At 54.2% G+C, this 18474-nt stretch overlaps 5 protein-coding genes across 5 annotated transcripts; 3 read left to right on the plus strand and 2 right to left on the minus strand.

Moving 5' to 3' along the window:
- Positions 1-2173: 2173 nt before the first annotated feature.
- Positions 2174-2998, plus strand: BDP55DRAFT_635039 (uncharacterized protein; the record flags this gene model as incomplete). The annotated part of the gene is made up of 5 exons (XM_060572737.1): positions 2174-2335; positions 2371-2475; positions 2564-2747; positions 2891-2902; positions 2949-2998. 5 exons carry the CDS (start codon positions 2174-2176, stop codon positions 2996-2998), a joined length of 513 nt encoding a protein of 170 aa, XP_060426298.1.
- A 921-nt stretch (positions 2999-3919) lies between these two features.
- Positions 3920-6002, minus strand: BDP55DRAFT_673461 (family 18 glycosyl hydrolase). Its single transcript, XM_060575598.1, has 4 exons — positions 5391-6002; positions 5104-5335; positions 4472-5040; positions 3920-4415 (listed from the first exon to the last, which is right to left on the minus strand). Exons 1-4 carry the CDS (start codon positions 5595-5597, stop codon positions 4326-4328), a joined length of 1098 nt encoding a protein of 365 aa, XP_060426299.1. The 5' UTR covers positions 5598-6002; the 3' UTR covers positions 3920-4325.
- A 4913-nt stretch (positions 6003-10915) lies between these two features.
- BDP55DRAFT_558571 (S-adenosyl-L-methionine-dependent methyltransferase) lies at positions 10916-12188 on the plus strand (the record flags this gene model as incomplete). The annotated part of the gene is made up of 5 exons (XM_060569816.1): positions 10916-11182; positions 11242-11311; positions 11361-11378; positions 11437-11638; positions 11690-12188. The coding sequence occupies 5 exons, from the start codon at positions 10916-10918 to the stop codon at positions 12186-12188; spliced, it is 1056 nt and encodes a 351-aa protein (XP_060426300.1).
- A 467-nt stretch (positions 12189-12655) lies between these two features.
- Positions 12656-13901, plus strand: BDP55DRAFT_673468 (uncharacterized protein). The gene has a single exon (XM_060575599.1). The coding sequence runs from the start codon at positions 12948-12950 to the stop codon at positions 13713-13715; it is 768 nt and encodes a 255-aa protein (XP_060426301.1). The 5' UTR covers positions 12656-12947; the 3' UTR covers positions 13716-13901.
- Positions 13902-14296: 395 nt separating this feature from the next.
- BDP55DRAFT_558773 (family 31 glycosyl hydrolase) lies at positions 14297-17509 on the minus strand (the record flags this gene model as incomplete). Its single annotated transcript, XM_060569838.1, has 4 exons — positions 14297-14542; positions 14606-16257; positions 16313-16762; positions 16813-17509. 4 exons carry the CDS (start codon positions 17507-17509, stop codon positions 14297-14299), a joined length of 3045 nt encoding a protein of 1014 aa, XP_060426302.1.
- Between the last annotated feature and the right edge of the window lie 965 nt (positions 17510-18474).

Below are 18474 nucleotides of genomic sequence, written 5' to 3' on the forward strand. Positions count from 1 at the left end.
TTCACTGCATTTTCAGGCTCGCCCCCATCCTGCTGCGAACACGGAAACAGACGTGGCATAGTTCGTTGCAGGCATCTAGCTCCTCAAGTCTGACAATGGACTTGTTGCTCCAACACGTCCCATTGTGCCGCAAGTCAGCATTTCCCCTGTCCTATATCGCCCCATTATTGTCACCTGCCATATCATCTGCCACGTCCCCGTCACGCATACGTCGTTTTAAGCATTCCGGGTTGGTCTTCCCAAGGAATTCTTCAGCAAAAAGCACATCATCCCGTCATCCCGTCAAGGCTCAACTCCGATAACCGAGTCATGTAAATCTGGGCAAATCCGCCCCTCCACGCCCCTCTCCCTTTCTTTCTTGGGCCTCTCATACCCTCGTAACCCCGAGAAGCACCGTAGATCCTCCCCCTCCTTCATCCCCGCCATCCCGCAATCGGCCGGGGCGGCCAACGCCCGACGTCTAAAAGATGCCCACTTTCTACAACACACCGCACTTTGCCTGCCGGGCAGCCATGACGGACGCTCTCCACTTCTCCCACGATACTACCAAACCAAAAAAAGCGCGCCGTTCTTTCCTCCAACACGGCGCCGTCGCATCTCGGGAAGAAAAAGAAACCAGAGATTCTGCACCGCTGCCAGACCAAGGCGGCCCGCCCTTCTCCCACGTGGAAAAAAGCAAAACACAATCGAGGCCATCTAGCTTAACCAGCCTTCTCTCGAGTCAGTGCGCCGCATCGGCTTCCTGCTCTCGTGCTAGACTAGCATGCTAGGTACCTTATCCTTGATGACTCCAGGGCGTGGCTTTCGTCGAGGCTAATGAGAAGCCAGGCAGCCTCGAAAAGAAGGCGAGCGTCAGGAGCTGAAGGAAGCTATCCTGGACGGTACGGGCAAATGGGCCTGGAAGCAAGACGGACAAGAACTAGGCGTCCCTCGATCAAGTTTCCCGGGCGGAGGCACGCGTCAGAGCCCGATTGCTATATCGGGCCTCAAACACACCGTCGTCGTCACGGCTCCTCAACCCCCTGGGCCTAAACGACGCCATGGACAAACTAGCACGTAAGACGAGTGCGCCTGGGACCGGCCCAAAGGGCTAGAAGCACCTCTGAAGACTGGGAAGCCGTGACTTAGAACAGAAACCGAGCCACGAACAAGTTTCCCACGAGGCATACTAATTAGCACACACCGACACCTCAAGTGTCCCAGCGTCCCGACTCCGTCCCGATACACCACACCACAACTTTCAAACAGGAATCATGATCTAGACCGCAAAACACACCGCAACATTCATTCGGGTCGAGGAATCTCACCTCATCTCACCTCATCCCTTCACCTACACCCATGTTATTTGGGACCAAGAGTTTACTAGGCGAGAACCATCGTCATCGACCGTGGGCTGTCTCGCTCACCACGACCCCGTGCCTATTCCCGTGATGTGAACCCACGTGTGCAGCACACCCACTTTCTGCCGTCATCTCTGCCACCCCCCCCCCCTTCGTTTCCAAGAATCCCATCCGGAGCCTGCTGTGCAACCAAATTCCGAACCTGAAAGTGATCCATTCCCCCTGTCAAGCCATTACACACCATCCCGATCCAGCAACCCGCAGTCTTTGTATCACCTACCAAGGTGTGTCTCTGGTCAGATCTCAGCTGTTGCGTTGGGAACAGGATTGCTAAATGTCACCTTTTTGGGAAAATACCGATGGAATTTTCTCTCCTAGTATATGGTAAACCAGCCCATGGTTGCGACTTTGGTAAGGTACAACGCATACCTACTTGGTCGACATCGACAACCGGGCAAATAGAACAAGTCACCATGCTTCGCGGGCAAAAAAGGACAGAAGGAGAACAACAAGGCGGAAAACCTGGAAATCAAATGGCCCCGAATAGCAACCAATCTTATCAATCTCCCGTATTTCCGATCGACAGAGCAGCCTCGGCTGCATGTCCCCATTGGATACCATTCGACGCCTACACCCCCTCTTTCCCACCCCCGAAGGGACCAAATCCAACCTCTCACATTTAACCCGTTTTGGTGATCCCGAATGGGAATTGCAGATTCGACACCAGCACAAAAAGACAACACGCATGCGCAGTGCAGCACGCATCCCAACACCGTCTTACAGCCAGGCAGGCGAATGAAAACCGAATGATGCGCGCCTTCATATGCAGGACCATGACTCTCTCCTACATATTTGTTTCCAAATGTGCAGAAAATACGATTGATCTAATTCCCATCCAAAGACGCGTCGAACCAACACAGCTGAATCAAATAACAGAATCACCCGTCTGTGACAGCATTCAGCAAGCGAGCACGCAGGCCAACAGCGAGGCCAGGGTATGTGTGTGCGTGTGTGTGTGTGTGTGTGGTAGCAACAAGAAAGAAAGCCACATGAAGTCGGAATCAAGAAATACCGAAGAATCCCCAGCTCAGATACACCACCCACTTTTATTTGGTTCACCTCGACTGACCTCAAAGTGCGCTTTTTGACGGGACACGGGATAGTAATACGAGGGATCTCAATACAGTAAACCTTTCCAAACACACCTACTGACCAGCTACTAGCTAGCAAACGCACTATCAAAAAAGAAGAGACCGTCTCACGACGCCCGTAACAACAAGAGGCCACAGAACGGGCACAACGGGCTGACAATGATGGAATCACGTTCCGAATCGGTCGACCTGCATAGTCTCCATCCCACCACCACAACCTCCATTGGATATCCCATGCGCCTACGGAACACACACGGTAGGCAGTCCCCCCACCCTTCAAAAGCGGCACCTATAGACAGAGTTACATGCCCAAGGTACCTTACATCGCATATTGTACCTAATGCTTTTCAACATACCTTACATAGCAACAGCACATCATACGCTTAAACTCTAGGATAGCAATGGCTCTGTGTAAGTGTGCTCTGTCACGGTCACGCACACACACACACACATACAGACACATGCCGTAAATATCCCGGACATGATCGACAACAAGAAAACCCTTGATACCTTGATCCCTGACCCCCCGGTTACGCCTGCGGTCGCAAGCCCACAGACGGTTTACCGAATCGCTTCCGCCTCCCGTATCTCGGAGTGGGCTCCGATCCAGCGGGCTTTCCCCACCCCGGCTCTTTACTGCGAAAGTCTGCCCTGCTGCCCCCCCCCCCCCCCCCCCCCCTCCTCCTTCATCCATGAATCCAACCCCTCCAAGTATGTATGTAGGTATCCCTTGTGCCCTTTCCATTTCCACTTAGAGCACCTTCTCCCATTCCCACTTGGAGGAGGCACCCACGGCATCGCATAAAAAGAGTATGGATGCAGTAAGAATATCATTGCCCCGCGCGATCTGCGTGGGTTGCCTCACTCGCACACCCACGCAGGGTTGCCCGCAGGAAAAATAACGATTTACCCACACACCTACAGAGTACATCAAAACCCTTCCATTCCCTCTTGGCCCATCCGAGGCGCCCCTCCCTCCCCTTCGGTGCCCCTCCAAGAACCCCTCCAAAGAGGACCGCCCACTGCTACATGCCGTGCGTGGGTGCAACACTGCAACCCACAGCCCACCACACACAAAAAATCTCACGATGGGTTGAAAGGAGGGGCAGAAATTCTGAACCAAAAAAAAAACAAGAGGTATTTGGGTCTTGTTCCATTGGAGTTGCTCCGGGCCATTTCGGCTCCCATCGTAATAGACGTGAGAGAGACAGAGCCGCCCACGCGAGTCAACGGCGTTCCACGCGCCCAGACGCCTACCAAGAAATACAAATTTGTTCCATCCACCAGAAAATATCCCGCCCAATGCCACCCCTCCTCGTCTCGCTCTCTTCTATAATAATATGAGTCATGATGCAAAACCGTCGTGAGGGTAGAGAAATCGTGAGAAGCCATATGATGCCATGCAAAGTCAGCTACACCGCCCCCCCCCCCCCCCCCCCCCCCTCCCCTTTGCTCCACGCGTGGGATATCATCAGCCGCCCCAAATTTTTGGTGTCCTTTCCCCGCCCCCAAAATCCAGTCATGCCGCCGCCGCCCGGTGATGCGTCGATCAAATAGGTTCAAGGGGGAATCATGCGTGAAATCTGAGCAAATGTCGAAAATCGAGTAAAAAAGAAACAAAGTCCGTGATGCAGGTCGCCGAATTGAAGAAAAGAACGCCATGTCGCCCCCCCGTCAGATGCTGTCGATCCCCTTACTCCGCGCAAATGCAATTATCGTCTGTCTGTCACTGACCGTCGGCCCGTGAGGCCGAGGTTTGCCGACACGTGTCGGCGGACTGTTGCTGAATGTCTCGAACGCACCCTAGGTGGTTCATTCCGAGAAAGATGGCCCTTCAAGAGCTATGCAGAGCTCTGAACCCGGTGGCTATGAGACTCCGCGAGCTTTCCTTTGCGTCTGCTGGTCCGCTCCAGTAGAATAATCCCTTTCCGAGTCATCAGCACATGTATCGTTCGATAGGACCGTGGGGGCAAAACATACTCCTAGACTCTTCTGTTTGCAAAATGCGGCCTTCATCTTCACCGTGTCGGGGTTGTCGTATGTGACGAAGCCGCCATCCCCTCCGACACATTGGGCTCCAATAGACTTCTTGTCAATGACTTCTTTCGTCCCTCGACGGGGAAGTTGGTTGTACTCGAATGTCCCATTGCTCCCGCCACCTCCCTTGAACTTCTGTCCCGGCCCAGTAGCATGAAGGAAGCTGCGACCGTAAAGGGGGATGCCGAGTAGGATCTTCTGCGAGGGAAAGCCTTGCGAGACTAGATACTGCACTGTCGATGCGCCCGAAAGTTCGTCCTTGCTCATCGCATACAATTGGGCATGGTGGCCGCTCCTATGTGTCCATGTGCCAGCAAAGTCGTAAGCCATGAGATTGAGGTAGTCGACGTAGTCGGCCGTTCTTTGCAGATCGATGTACTGCAAGATCGCTCGGCTCGCGGGCAGCGCAGCAGTAAGGAGATAATGACTTTCGGGCATATGAAGGCGAACAGCTGCCAACAGAGCGAGGAAATGGTGGCCTTGCTGGGAATCACAAGGATACTCCCACATAACTGATCGACCATGTGAGCTAACTGCCCACTAATGCAGAGGCAAGTAAAATCAAGAAAACTCACTATCAATACCATCTAAGCCCGACGCGTCGACCAGGCCTCTCGCAGAGCGGGCAAAGTTGTCTCTGTATAGTGTATTCGCAGCTATAACGGGGAACACGGCACTGGAATTGCCGCCCCCGATGGACAGAATAACTTGCAAATGCGGATGCTTCTGCTTGAGGTGCATGAGAGACCCTAGGCCACCGTGGACGCCATCGACTGGTGCGCGAGCATCAGCCCACTCGTCGCTCAGCTTATCGCAAGTCTGGTTAGTCAACCTATGCGAGCAGCGGATTTGGTAAACTCACAAAAACACTTCCATCAGGCGAGATATTTGCAAAGGCGTAATACACATGATTGATGCAGCCATAGTTCATGGCGCCCGGCGTGTCGCCTTGGTATATCCGTTCGTTGGGGAAGTAGACGGCGTTGGTGTACATGACGTTGGAGATGCTAGTCGTTCTGCGCGACTTGCGCGAAGATGACGAAGAACTCATCTTGATCCTGGTTGCCATAAGATCTTTCTCAAGGAAGATAGGCAGGGTTCGAAAGTTCGGAAAGAAAAGCAACTCTGACAGTCAATGTGACAAGGGAAAGGTAGTAAGGACAGTATATGAAGAAAAGGACTTGAACCCAAAGCTGCATATTTGAGCAATGAGCTGTTCGGTCAGGCAGCAAGCGCGAACCTCTGTGGCTCCAAGCAGCATGGAGAAGTGTCTATATATCTGGCTAGACACCACAGTACGGGAGTGACAAGCCAAATGCGACGGTGAGCGAACGCGGGACGGACAAGGTAGTATAAGGCCTTGTCCGAGGCGGTGGAGACGAAGGGACGGGTATCAAAATTACAAGAGGGTCCAGGATACTTTGAAGCCATGATGCATGACATAATTGGGTTGGGGGTGAAGGATGGATCATTGGGGGGGGGGGGGGGGGGGGTGCGAAGGGAGTGAGTACTTGGATGCATTTACGCTTGCAGGGGGATGGATGGTGTTGAGACTTTTTGTCAAGTCATATATGAGAGATCTGGACGAGTGAGAAGAAACGACCATGTACCAGAGACGAAGAGGCGGAGAAGGATGAGAAGATGGCTGCCAAAGCCAAATTGCAAGGCATCGTGGTAGGGCGGCCATGCCCGGCCACTGGCGCCGTTGTTTTGGTTAGTTCGCTCGCTCGTCGGCGTCCTGACTCTCTCTTCTCTCTGTCTGTGAGTTAGCACCAGCGCGAGTCTGTTCCCTCACTTCGAAGCCGGCCTTCGGCCACGACCACCGACCCTTGGCGGCAGTTGACGATCAGGGTTGCAGCGAACAGGAATGATCCCTGCTCATCGCACCGCTACTTTGGCCCTTCTTCCTCGTCGTCCTCATTTTTGTTCGTCCACTTCTTCTGCGTCTTCCAGCTGGATTCTCCACGCCTGCCCGGCCTTGCATGCAGGTCTTAGCTGTGATGTACCTAGGGAGCCAGCGCCCCAAAAGTCCTCGACGCCCATGTCCGTGCCTTGGTGTGTTGTTGTTTAGACGCGAGCACAGTGGTGAGCAGCCGCATTCCTGCCCTGGTTACTCTCGGTCGCCAATGCGAACATCGCCGTTGTGCCCACGGCAGGGCGACAGGGCGATAGCGGGGGGAGGAGCTTTGGTCTAGCGAGCTGCAATGATGGGCTCAGCACACGCGATGCCTGTTTCTCTGGCAATCAGGAGTCGGAGAGGTCGGCAAACTAGGTACAGTCTAGGAGGATATCGAATGCTCCACGGCTGTTCATCCAGCCTCGTTTGCATTGGAAGCTCATTCGGCTCTTGCACACGGACGTTGATATTGCCATAACCAGATCGGGTTGCCGAACCACGGAAAGAAGCGATTTGAATGAACACTCGCAGGAAGACTAATTTCGGCATGAAACTGGTAGATGACTTGGAACCAGGCTCGAGACATGCTTGTTATTTCCGACTAGCTCTGGAAAGCGCCACCATCATCCACGAAGCGACGTTAGAACTTGGTGACCATTCCTCAGTCATTTCTGGTAACCTGGGGAGATTTTCGCTTAAAGGTGAGAAGCCTTTGAAGCTAAGGTGCCGAGGCTGGGGAAAACACCCCAGTCCCTGGATGTCGCTTCGAGCTGTAGAAATGATCACGTCCTGGTTTAGATTTACCATATCACTAGGTAACTAAGTAAGGAAACCGGCCTGAAAAAAAGAAAGCATGGCTGGAGAATCCACGAGGCGTTCCCAGGCTAAGACGACAATACGTGTGGCGAGACAACGAGGCGGTATTTCTGCTGTGGTGTACCAAAACTCTAAAACAACCTGCTTCCCTGCCATAGGCCAAGTATCATGCTGTGCCACGCTCCCACCGACGTTTCCGAGGAGTGTATCCCGCACTCGCTTCCGATCTCTGAGGGTTAGTTGCTGCCCGTGGCCGGATGAGGGAGGGCCGAATTCGCCTTGTATTGGGTTGAGCCATTACGGACAGTGGTCATCACACTGACGTGCAAAGAGTGGATCGACTGGCGAATCGATATGCACTGAAACCTTCGGGCGGCACGGCGGCGGCGGCGGTGTCTGTTGTTTTGAAGTGGATAGATCCCAGCTCCTACGCCGGCAGGCCGGGGCTGGTCAGTGAATCACACACGGACACGCAAGGAGAAACAGCTATAGGCGGTGAAGTTGAGCGTCGAGCAAGCCGGGCTGGGCAGAGAGCATCTGCGTCGAGGTTTGAGCACAAGTGACAAACTGGAATTGTGTTTCTCAAAACGGCCGTCTCAGTGGGCGAATCGACCAGTAGCAAGGTTGCGAGAGTTGATGGACAGGGGAGGGATTGTCGAGGGGGACATGTAGCGGTAGCTTGGCTGCGTGATGTGACCCACCAAACGATGGAAACAGCCGACAGAGTCGATGGGTTGAGGTGGAGGACGGGTGCAGAAGGACTGCATGCCACGCTGGCAGCACATGACGGAACATTTGAAGCGGCCCTGGCTATTGGGAAATCCGACGATTTGGATAAATGAGGTCATTGCAGGAGAGATGGCCGAGTTGGGTATCGATGAATAGGTGACAGTTGTATGGTGTGACTGATATGCGAGGGCGCATTGTTGTCTTGTTTGCTCATTGTTGGCGCAATCCGGGGCCAATGGCAAGTTGACGGCGAAGCGGACGCGGAGGTGCTGTCTTTGATGTGCATCCGGAGCACTGGGCGTGTCTCGTTGTCTCGCCAGGCTGGTCGTATGGGCCCACGAGAGACACGGTACTATAAGAGGACGTATGTATTGTGTCCATACTCTCTCTGGCAGGTCGATCAAGAGTGCAATCGGGGTCTCAAGCGTTGATCCGTGATGTGGTTTATTGATCCAACCTACCCTGTCGTTGGTGTCTGTACGTACGAAGATATGCGGGCAGGCCCCATATGTAAGTCAGTCGCAGTAGCCGGCTTCAGCCATTGGATGCTATGGGGGCAAAAGTTGAAGGCCCCCCCGGCAAACTCTAGTCAGGGTCTGAAGAAGGCATCGTATTGTGCGTCCTGTCTCCTCCGTATCGGAGGGAAGCAGGTCAGAGATTCGAGGTTGAAAAGGCGCCAAGACAGTTTTGGTCTGGTTAAGACGCGGGCAAGGCGTACGCCTCCAAATTTGGCGGTATGGCAGATGAAAACATGGCAGAAACGCGCTACAACAGCTGGCGCCTGCGAGGGGAAATGAGGGGGAAATGGAGACGGGAGATATAGGCTGAAGAGCAGCTAGACAAACAACTGACAGGAATGGCTTTGGAGAGGAGATGGAGGAGACGGGGACAGGGCCGAAACAAGTCAGAGAAGAGGGAGCAACAAAAACGATGTCGTTGGATTTGTGGCTTTGTTGGAGCAAACATTTCATCGGCCAAAGGGTGCGGGGTCATTGGATTTGCTCCCAGCGCCCACCTAATCCCATGTCCATCTGTCGGGTCCCGAATGCCAGAAAGTTACAGTGGAAGGAGGCCAAGGGTCCGGTCTGTCTCCGCCTGCCTGCAAGGTGTGACTTTCCACACCTGCAGCTGCAGGCAGGAGGAGGTTGGACAGTGGACTTCGGAGGAAAGAAAGTTGGGAAGGTGTAAGTACCGCAGGCCGGGTTCCATTTCTGTCTCGACTTCTCGGGCAGGTGGGCAGGACCGGCGGGTAGGTACCTACCTCTTTATCCCTTTCTTACCTAATGAAGATATTTGGATATTGAAGCAAGTCTAGCGATTGGGCAAGAGAGGGAAAGAAACTCCATTCACTGTACCTTATGGATGCACTGAGGAACCATCGGCAGCAGAGCCCCTCCTCCATCTGGAACAAAGGAGCCGGCGATGGGGTCAAATGCAAGAGAAGAAAGAAGAGAAGAAGAAAAGAAAAAGGACGGCGCATGTCATTATGCACCCTAGGTCAATCGTCAACGTCCTTGAGCTAAGCCGTCCGCGATGGATCAATTCCATTATTTGAACCCTGTAAACTTGAAAGACTTGGAGGCTGGAGGAAAGGACGGCCGAAGAAGGTGGGTCTTTCTTACCTGAGGTGGCTAATCTGGAAATGTCTTTCGTTTCTTCCATCCTGCTTGACTGCCAAACTCTCTTTCTTCACGAGCATTTGGCAGGTCCTTGCCATTCTTTCCATGTCCAGATTCCACTCCTAAAACGGTCCAACCCCAGGCACTGCCGTTTTCTACCGTTTACTCCGGTCGTTACCTATCTTCACTTTGCCGGCCGCTTCCATTCAAGTAGGGGAAAACCTAATTCCTAAGGTTGCACCCATCTCATTGCGTGATCCCGCCGGGCCGGCTGCTGAAGAACAGGAGGGGTAATTTCAACGTCCACGGCAGCAGGGCCTCCTCCCAATGACAATCTCTTCGAGCTGTGGCCTGTCCTCGGATCATGGATGACATACCTATCGATTGTATCCTGTCCTTCATTATTTGCAGCCGACAAAGTCTTGGCGACCGTTGTTGTCTCCTTTACCCCATTGAGAACCGATTCCTTTCTGCTTAGCTATTACAAAACTCTTCATCGCCAACACTATCTTAGTACGAGAGAACATTGTCAGCCAGAAGCGGGTGTTCTGTTCCCTGCGGATCGCTTCAAACATTTCCACTCTAATATCACAATGCCGCCGTCGCAAGGGTCTGAGCCTATGGAACTATCGCCTTGTGCCAACCTACTCGCAGGGGGAGAAAGTCAGTAATAAACTGCTTTTCACGAATGCACCTCGCCGGAGCGCCGCGAGCCCAACTCCATCTGAACTCTGGGCATGGAACTTAGATGAATATCGGTTCGGGCCAACAGGCCTGTCAACTTGGGACAAACATTGAACTGTGCCGCTTTTCAGAAGTGGAGCATAGACCCCTGCTATCGACTTGCTCACCCCTTCCAACCTGTGCTCTCAATTGGTCTCAAGGACCTCGGCCAGCAACCAATTGAGTTGTTTCGTCCGTTGGAGCATTGACTGGTATTGCTGTCTCCTCACGCAGTAAAATGGAGCACACCTGAGCGAAATGGAACCACTTGAACAAATGTACGGATAATTCTCCAGGATACCGAGTACTCTCGGGTCTCCCACCCTTCCGACATCTCATTTTCTGTCACGTTGAGATGAGCGTTGGCACTTTGACCACGTGTGCTTGCTACAACAACTTCAAGTTTGTGACAACGCCAAAATCCTACAAGAAAGCATTCTTTCGGTCACTGCAGTGAGATAGCCAAGGCCTGATTGCTCTGCGTCTTGCATTAGCGGTAAGATTTCGAGATGCCTTCTGACTCGCGACTGGGACCCCCTTGCTAACTCCCCTGTTTCTCTAGCTTCCAGAAGAAATCGTGGATCCGTGGAGGTACCTGAGGCCATGTCTAGCAACGATGATCCAGCTTCCCAGCACCCCGCTGCTGCTATTGAGGCGGCTGATGGGCCAGCTGACGAGAGTGAATTCGAGCTTGTCAACTGGGATGCGTCCTCAGTCGACTCTGCCTCGCTCAGCTCCAGCATCTATGCGCATGAGTACAAGAATGGTCGTCGCTATCACAGCTATCGCAATGGGCGCTATCCCATGCCTAATGACGAGACGGAGCAGAGTCGAGAGGACATGAAGCATACCATGTTGCTCGAGCTGACCGTTAGCCACGCCGTGCCACCCGTCTGCTTATCCTCCCATAGCTGACGATAATCACCTAGGATGGAAAGCTGATCTATGCACCGATTGGCGAGAACCCTCAAAAAATCATTGACATTGGAACTGGAACTGGTAAGTTCCACACGTCATAGCCTTTGAACCCTTACTAATATGTTGCTAGGAGCTTGGGCAATTCAAGGTCTGTTGTGAACTTCTCATTTGAACTACCAATCATTGGCACTGACACCGATCTGAAGTTGCCGATCTATTCCCTGCCGCCGAAGTTCTTGGCATCGATCTATCTCCTATCCAGCCTACGTGGATCCCCCCAAACGTCAAATTTCTCGTGGACGATGCCGAGGATAAATGGCTCAACGGAGACAGCTTCGATTACGTTCACTTGCGTTCTGTAGCCCCTGCGCTGAGAAATATTGATTATGTCTTGGCCCAGGCATATGAGTAAGACCAGTACCATGGACTTATCCCAACACCGTGCTCACATAATGACAGGCACATGAAGCCCGGGGCTTGGATCGAGTTCCAAGAGCTCCACGGCCAAGTTCACTGTGACGATGGCACTATGCCCGAAGATGACAAACTAAAGGAATTCTACGAACTTACGGTTGAAGCCTTCGCTGGCCTCGGCATCATGTTCCATATTGCACGCGACCTGCGGCCCCATCTCGAGGCTGCAGGATTTAAGGATATCCGATGCGAGGTGAAGAAGACCCCCGTCGGAACCTGGCCCAAGGACAAGACTATGCGGCTCATCGGTCAATACATGAAGGAGGTCGTTGCCGATGCCATCCCGGCGTTCGCCGGGAAACCCTTTGAGCATCATGGCATCCCGAACGTTGAGAGTCAGGTGTGGCAGGCAACAGCCAAGAAGGAGCTTGAGGACAGGACCAAGCACCGTTACCTCAACTTCTACTTTTGGTATGCGCAGAAGCCTCAAGACGCTCCTGAACATGATGCTGGTGCAGGCTCCTCGGGTGAAGACGATGCTTGAAAAGTTCAGGCGTTAAGCATGAACGCCGTGTACTTGGGAAATTGTTGTGGGGGTTAGCTTGATTTTAGGAGCCGACGGATACCAATGTAACAGCTTATCTCTCATCATTTAAAACACAACCAAGAGTATCTTATTAGCCTCACAAAGAACTTTTGATTAACGCACATTCAGCTGAGTAAACACGGAAAGACGAAGTGAAACGTCAATCTACTTGTGGCGACTGGCTTGAGCTAGGTTGGGTACGTATAGTTCTTTTAATATACTACTGACAAGCTGATCGAGGAAGCATATAGGTGTCAGATAGCCCAAGAGGTTGTGAGACGACGGGATGTGTGTACAGATGGTGCCAGGAACCGAAGGCCGGGCCCACTCGGGGCCGAATGGCATATGCCCCACTGTAACACCGGCTGACTAATTAATATGGGTCTTCTCGATTGATGAAGCTTCCAGCAAGCTTCCTTTTGAATGCGTCGCATCTCAACTCAAGCTGCAAAGCATCTTCTTCCAAGCCCAACGCTGCTGCCACTGTTCGTCATTTGCCCGATTATATCCAAATTCTCCACTACCCAACTGCGATAACATCACTGAAAATCCTGCGCGACCCGGGGTTTGCAATAATATCCAACCCGCAAATCACACACCCAAACGACGACGCGACTTGAACGAATAATCAACTTTCATCGCGACTATCCACCAGCCGGGACAGCGCAAGCCCACACACATCTCCCCAGCTCTTCGGAGCGCCAGCAATCATACAACATGGCAGCCGTCGCCCCCCGCCCCGAAACAGACCACATCCTGACCCACGCCGCGACAGCAACCTCCTTCGCCTTCACCCCCTTCCTCCGCCAGACCTACCGCCACGAGCTCTCCTCCGACCGCCCGCAATGCAAACCCTTCCTCGCAGGCCACTGCCCCCTCGGCGCCGCCTGTCCAGACCGCCACGCCTCCTCCAGTTCCTCGAACCCGACGGGAGGGCCTTCCCTGGTATGCAAGCACTGGCTCCGCGGCCTCTGCAAAAAGGGCGAGTCGTGCGAGTTCCTGCACGAGTACAACCTCCGCAAGATGCCCGAGTGCAACTTCTTCATGCGCAACGGGTACTGCTCCAACGGCGAGGAGTGTCTATACCTGCACATTGATCCGCAGTCCAAGCTGCCGCCGTGCCCGCACTACGATAAGGGGTTCTGTCCGCTGGGTCCGCGGTGCAGTAAGAAGCATGTGCGGAGGAAGCTGTGCGTGTATTATCTGGTGGGATTCTGCCCCGAGGGTCCGGGGTGCAAGTATGGCGCGCACCCGAGGTGGAGGACGGATCTGGAGAAGCCGAGCGTCAAGGTGGAGGGCGAGGACAGGGAGATTAAGAGGGATGGGGAGAGGGAGGATGGCGAGATGTTTCAGATGCATCAGCGGGATAGGCAGCGGGATATGCATGATGATCGCGGGCACGGGGGTGATCGGAGACACGGTGGTCGTGGGGGTAGGTGGCGCGGTGGAGGGAACAAGAGATATCGTGGACGTGGTGGTCACTGAGAGAGGCTTTTGTGGAGGCGGTGATGGAGGCATGCGTGGGATTGTAACTAGGCTGCCTCGACTAGGATTGCAGAGTCGAGAGCATCCTGTGAGGGCGTGGAAGCCGCCAGGGGATAGCTGGCAGGACGTGGCAGCATTGCCCGGATGCGGCCATAAACATATCCAATGATACCAAATTCTATGAGCAAGTTTGATTCTATTTGCATTCGAAGTCGTGAGATCAAGTCACTCAATGGTATTGCATGGTAAATACAGTCGCGCTGGTTCCGAATACCGTAAGCGTACATGGACTAGACTTCAAATAGTCATTTTGACAATCAGCAGACCAGCCCACCCGGGACTTCTGATCATTGAAATTCCATAAATCTTGCATTCGTCTTGCTGAAAGGGCGAGTATCCCTTTCTATTTCTTTTTGGCTATTTCTTAATAGTCATAGGCATCTTTGGGTACAGTTAACCCCCCTTTTTTGGTGTGGCATCCGCTGACCATTCGCTCTCGCAAATATTATCTTCTTTAGATACTCTTGGATAGACAAAGAGAATGATACCGCAGTGCCGTCTATTTGGTTCTTTGGCGGTCTTCAGGACCAAGTAAGCTCCCACGAAGACGACCATGCTCCAGCAGACGTAAGAGACTGCAGGCCGGTGATGTGGAGAACACGAGAGTTCGAGTCAAACGACCAATTCGCTCCGTCTAGAGCTTTCTCGTTGAGAGAGACAGAAGAAACATCGCTCTGGACTCCCAGAACGGTGACGTTGCCGAGCGGGTTTGAGTCCTTGAACTCGCCAGACGGAGTGGCCTTGATTGACTTGTCGGAAGAGGAGAGCTGTTCTTCATGTTAGTGTCTACTTTCACACCTTGTGTTTGGACTGTGATAAGAAAACATTACCTCTACAGTGAGCGTAGCCTCCTGCTCCAAGCTCTCACCGTCATCTACATAGAGACTACCCGCAGCAGCACCCTCGCCGTCGAGCGCAACCAGCAAACCCCATGGGTTCGCCCGGCTCTCGGTCGTCGTCAGCGCGGGCTCCTGCGTCGGGATGACATACCCGCCGCGGAGGTAGACCGGAATATGACCCAGCGGCGCATCGATCGTCACATTCTGTCCCGGAGAGACGCCGGTGACGGCGGTCTGGTTGTACCAGTCGTACCAGACGGTGCCCTTGCCGACGCCGGGAAATACGCCGCTGACGGTGCTGGCGCCTTGCTCGAGACAAGGTGTGACCATGACCGCCGGGCCGAGAAGGAACTGCCGATCCGCGCCCGCGAGCCAGGGCTCGTCGGAGAACTCCCACGCCAGCGCGCGCATGACGGTGTCGCCGAGGGTATGCGCCTTGTAAAACGCCGTGTACATGTACGGCAGCAGGGCATACCGGATCGCCATGGCGGAGCGCGAGGCCTCGGCGACGGCGGACCAGCGGTAGGGCTCCTGCGGGATGGCGGCGAGGACGTTGTGGTTGCGGTAAAAGGGGAAGAAGGCGCTGAGCTGCATCCAGCGGGCGCAGAGCTCCATGTCGGTGTTGCCGTTGAAGCCGCACGTGTCGACGCCGAACATGGGGACGCCGAAGATGCTGAAGGATAGGGCCTGCGGGATGGAGAAGAACATGTAGGCCCAGAGGGAGGCATTATCGCCGCCCCAGTGGCCGGCCCATTTGCCGGAGCCGGCAAAGGTGGAGCGGCCGATGATGAAGGGGCGTTTGCCGGGGAAGACGGCGAGGAGGGCGTTGTAGGTGGCATTGAGGATCTGGTGGCCGAAGAGGTTGTGGAAGTCGTATTCTTGGGTGCCGCCGTGGTGGGTTGCGTTGGGGGAGACGGCGTGGACGGCGAGGTCGCCTTGGATGTTGTCGATTACGTAGGGGGGGTGGGCTACGTTTCGAACGCCGGGGGTAGGCTTGGTGCGGAGGTAGGAGGTTGTTGTTGTCGATGTGGGAGTGGCAGATGACGAGGTTGTTACGGCTGCGGATGTGGATGCCGCGGCTGCCAGCGAGGCAGAGAGAGCGGAGACGGAGGCGGCTTCGGTGCCGTTGGTCTTGTTGAAGCCTTCGGGGTACTGGAGGACTTCGTTGCCCGGTTCGCCGGGGAGCTGGAAGGGAGGGTGGACGGGGTTGAGGGTGAGGTTCCCGCTGCCGCAGCTGCCGACGCAGAAGGAGGAGACTTCGGACATGTCGATCCAGATGCCGTCAAAGGCGACCTTTTGGAACCAGGTCACCATCTCGGTGGTCCACCACTCGAATGTCTTGCTGCGGCCAAAGACGGCGCCGACCCAGTCGGGGAAGACGGTATAGCCGGGCCAGACGGCGCCGACATATAGGGATCCATCAGGGTTGAGCATGAAGGCATCGGCTTCGACGCCGCGGTCGTACGTTGGGTAAGCGTCGCTGGCGTTCTCGGGGTTGGGGGCGTAGATGGCCGAGTCGACGATGGGGACGAAGTGTTGGCCGTTGTTGTGCAGGTTGCCGAGGACGCGGGCGGCGTCTTCGTAGCTCCATGAGTTTTGGTCGTCTTCGAAATCGCGGTATTGGTTCATGTAGTCAATATCGGCTGGGAGCTGTTAGTTCTGAATCGTCGGTGACTTTGAGGACATGGATCAACTCACCCCAGAGAGTCTCCAGAGGAATCTCAAACTTGGCAAATTCATCTGCGACCTCCTGCAGGTTATCCCAGCTGGTGTAGCCCCATCTGCACTGGTGGAAACCGAATGTCCAGTACTGCTGCATGGCGGGCAAACCGACAGTGGTCTTCTGATAGGACTTCATCACCGCGTCGGCAGTCGGTCCAGCGTAAAAGTAGAGGTCAATGGTGCCGCCGAGACCTCTCCAGGTGATGTTGGACTCCCGGAGCAAGATCTCCTGGGCGTGAGCGTTGCGAAGGAAAACTCCGTGGGTGTACGACGTGTAGTCGGCGTTCTTGTCCGTGGCATTGGCAACGTAGACGGCCTCCTTGGTATCGGCGTCGACTTGGTAGTAGCGGGTATCGAGATACACCGGGTGAGAGCCATAGATGTTTCCGTCGATTGGGTCGCCGACATCAGCCGCGTAGAGTGTGCCTGATTCCATGAGCTTTTATACAAACTGGTCTTGTACAGTATTCACTTACGAGTGAGATTGTTGTTCAACTTGAAGCCATGGATAACTTCACCAAGCCCATACAGGTTGTAGTTTTCAGGAAGCGGCGAAGCAAACTCGAAGAACTGGTCTTCAAACACCAGCTTTGTCCCCGTGGTCGTGAACAACACATCTCCAGTGCTCTTCCTGGAGACATTGAAACCAAAGGTGGGGTCATTTGCCCACTTGAACTCCAAATCGCTGTCTGAGCCATCGGAGCTCGCCTTTCCGTCTGCAGAGGGCTTCGGGACGAACTCCTCAGGAAGAATGAACCAAGTGTTGTTCTCAGCACCAAGGTACCGCGGGAGTACCTGTACGTGAAGACGGTCTGTCGCCAGGTAGTCGACAACGAGTGTTAAAGCCTCGACATCGTTCCCGTACAGGTTGCAAGCTGAGCCGGCGAGGTCGAGGTTGGCGGTGAACCCGTGCGATGTCGTCTGGACATTGGAGGCCGTGTATCCCGGGCAGACGCTCTGCGGGTCCTTGGCCTCGGGGTCCTCGATGTTGGGGATGAGAACTGCTCCCTCGTCTGCCGACGCGGGGACGGTGAATTGGGAGTGGCCACTGCTGATCGTGGTCGAGGCCAAGTACTGCCGTGCGAGCGGTTGTCCGAATTCCGCGACCCTCGCCATCGCGCAGAGCGCCATGATGGCGATTGCCGACAGGAGGAACGGCACCCGGGTGAACATGTTGCCGTTGTTGCGCTGTGTGTCGTCTCCTTTGCCTCCTTTCTCGCTCGGATATTGCTTTGAGCGGCGGGTATAGAGCATCCAGAGACACTGAGAGAAGATGATGAAGGCGGCGATCCAACAGAGAGAAGTCGTTGAGACCAAGGCATTCGCCGCCGTTCTTATACCCTTCCATCCTCCCCAGTCCATCCAGCTGTTGAGCGTCATTTTCTCAGAAGTAGTGAGAGTAGTGTACCGTTGCAGTCGCAGTCAATTGATTACCAAACGAAAACTAGCTTTAGTTGGTCTTACAGAAAGAAAGAAAACGAATCATCGTCGTGACGAGAAAGGTCGTCGGCCAGACTGCGGTGTAGCTTAAGCTTCCCCGCACAGACTAATGCGGAGGGAAACACGAATGCCGGGGGGCAAAGATGGGGGAGAACAATGACGGATAGCCCCGAGGAAGGCTTGTTCTCCGGGGTAAAGAGTAACTACTAACAGCTGCGGTAGATCGTAGGGATCGAGTTTGTGCGAACTTAATCGCGAGTTGCTCGATGTGGGATGAGAGAGGAAGCTAACGTGGTGGAATGCTGGTTCATGTGGTGACGGAATGGCACCAGAAGTTGGGGAAATGTGCGGAGTCTTGCGGAGTTTACGCAGACGGCGCGGCTCTCCAATCTCACATCGTCCCATGGGGTTGTCGATCGCCGAGGAAGCGCCCGGCTGCGTGTAAGTGAATAGCTTGTCGCGACCTCACATTTGGACCCAACTGTGAGGCCTATACTGGTTGGATAAAATAATCGCTAAAACTCTCCTTGTGAGCTCCATCGCCTTGCGGCAAACCATGGGGGGACTTCTAGCTAGCTAGGGGTTGCTTCTTGGGGGAACTTGGGAAGTGAGTAGAAGCTCCCGGGCTCACCGGCTTGTGGGTTTTCTTCCCGAGAAACTTGTGAGTTCCTGAATACAATGACTAACCGTTGACTAAG

The sequence above is a fragment of the Colletotrichum godetiae genome, assembly GCF_030913485.1.
Source record: "Colletotrichum godetiae strain CBS 193.32 chromosome Unknown BDP55scaffold_39, whole genome shotgun sequence".
Classification (NCBI taxonomy): domain Eukaryota; kingdom Fungi; phylum Ascomycota; class Sordariomycetes; order Glomerellales; family Glomerellaceae; genus Colletotrichum; species Colletotrichum godetiae.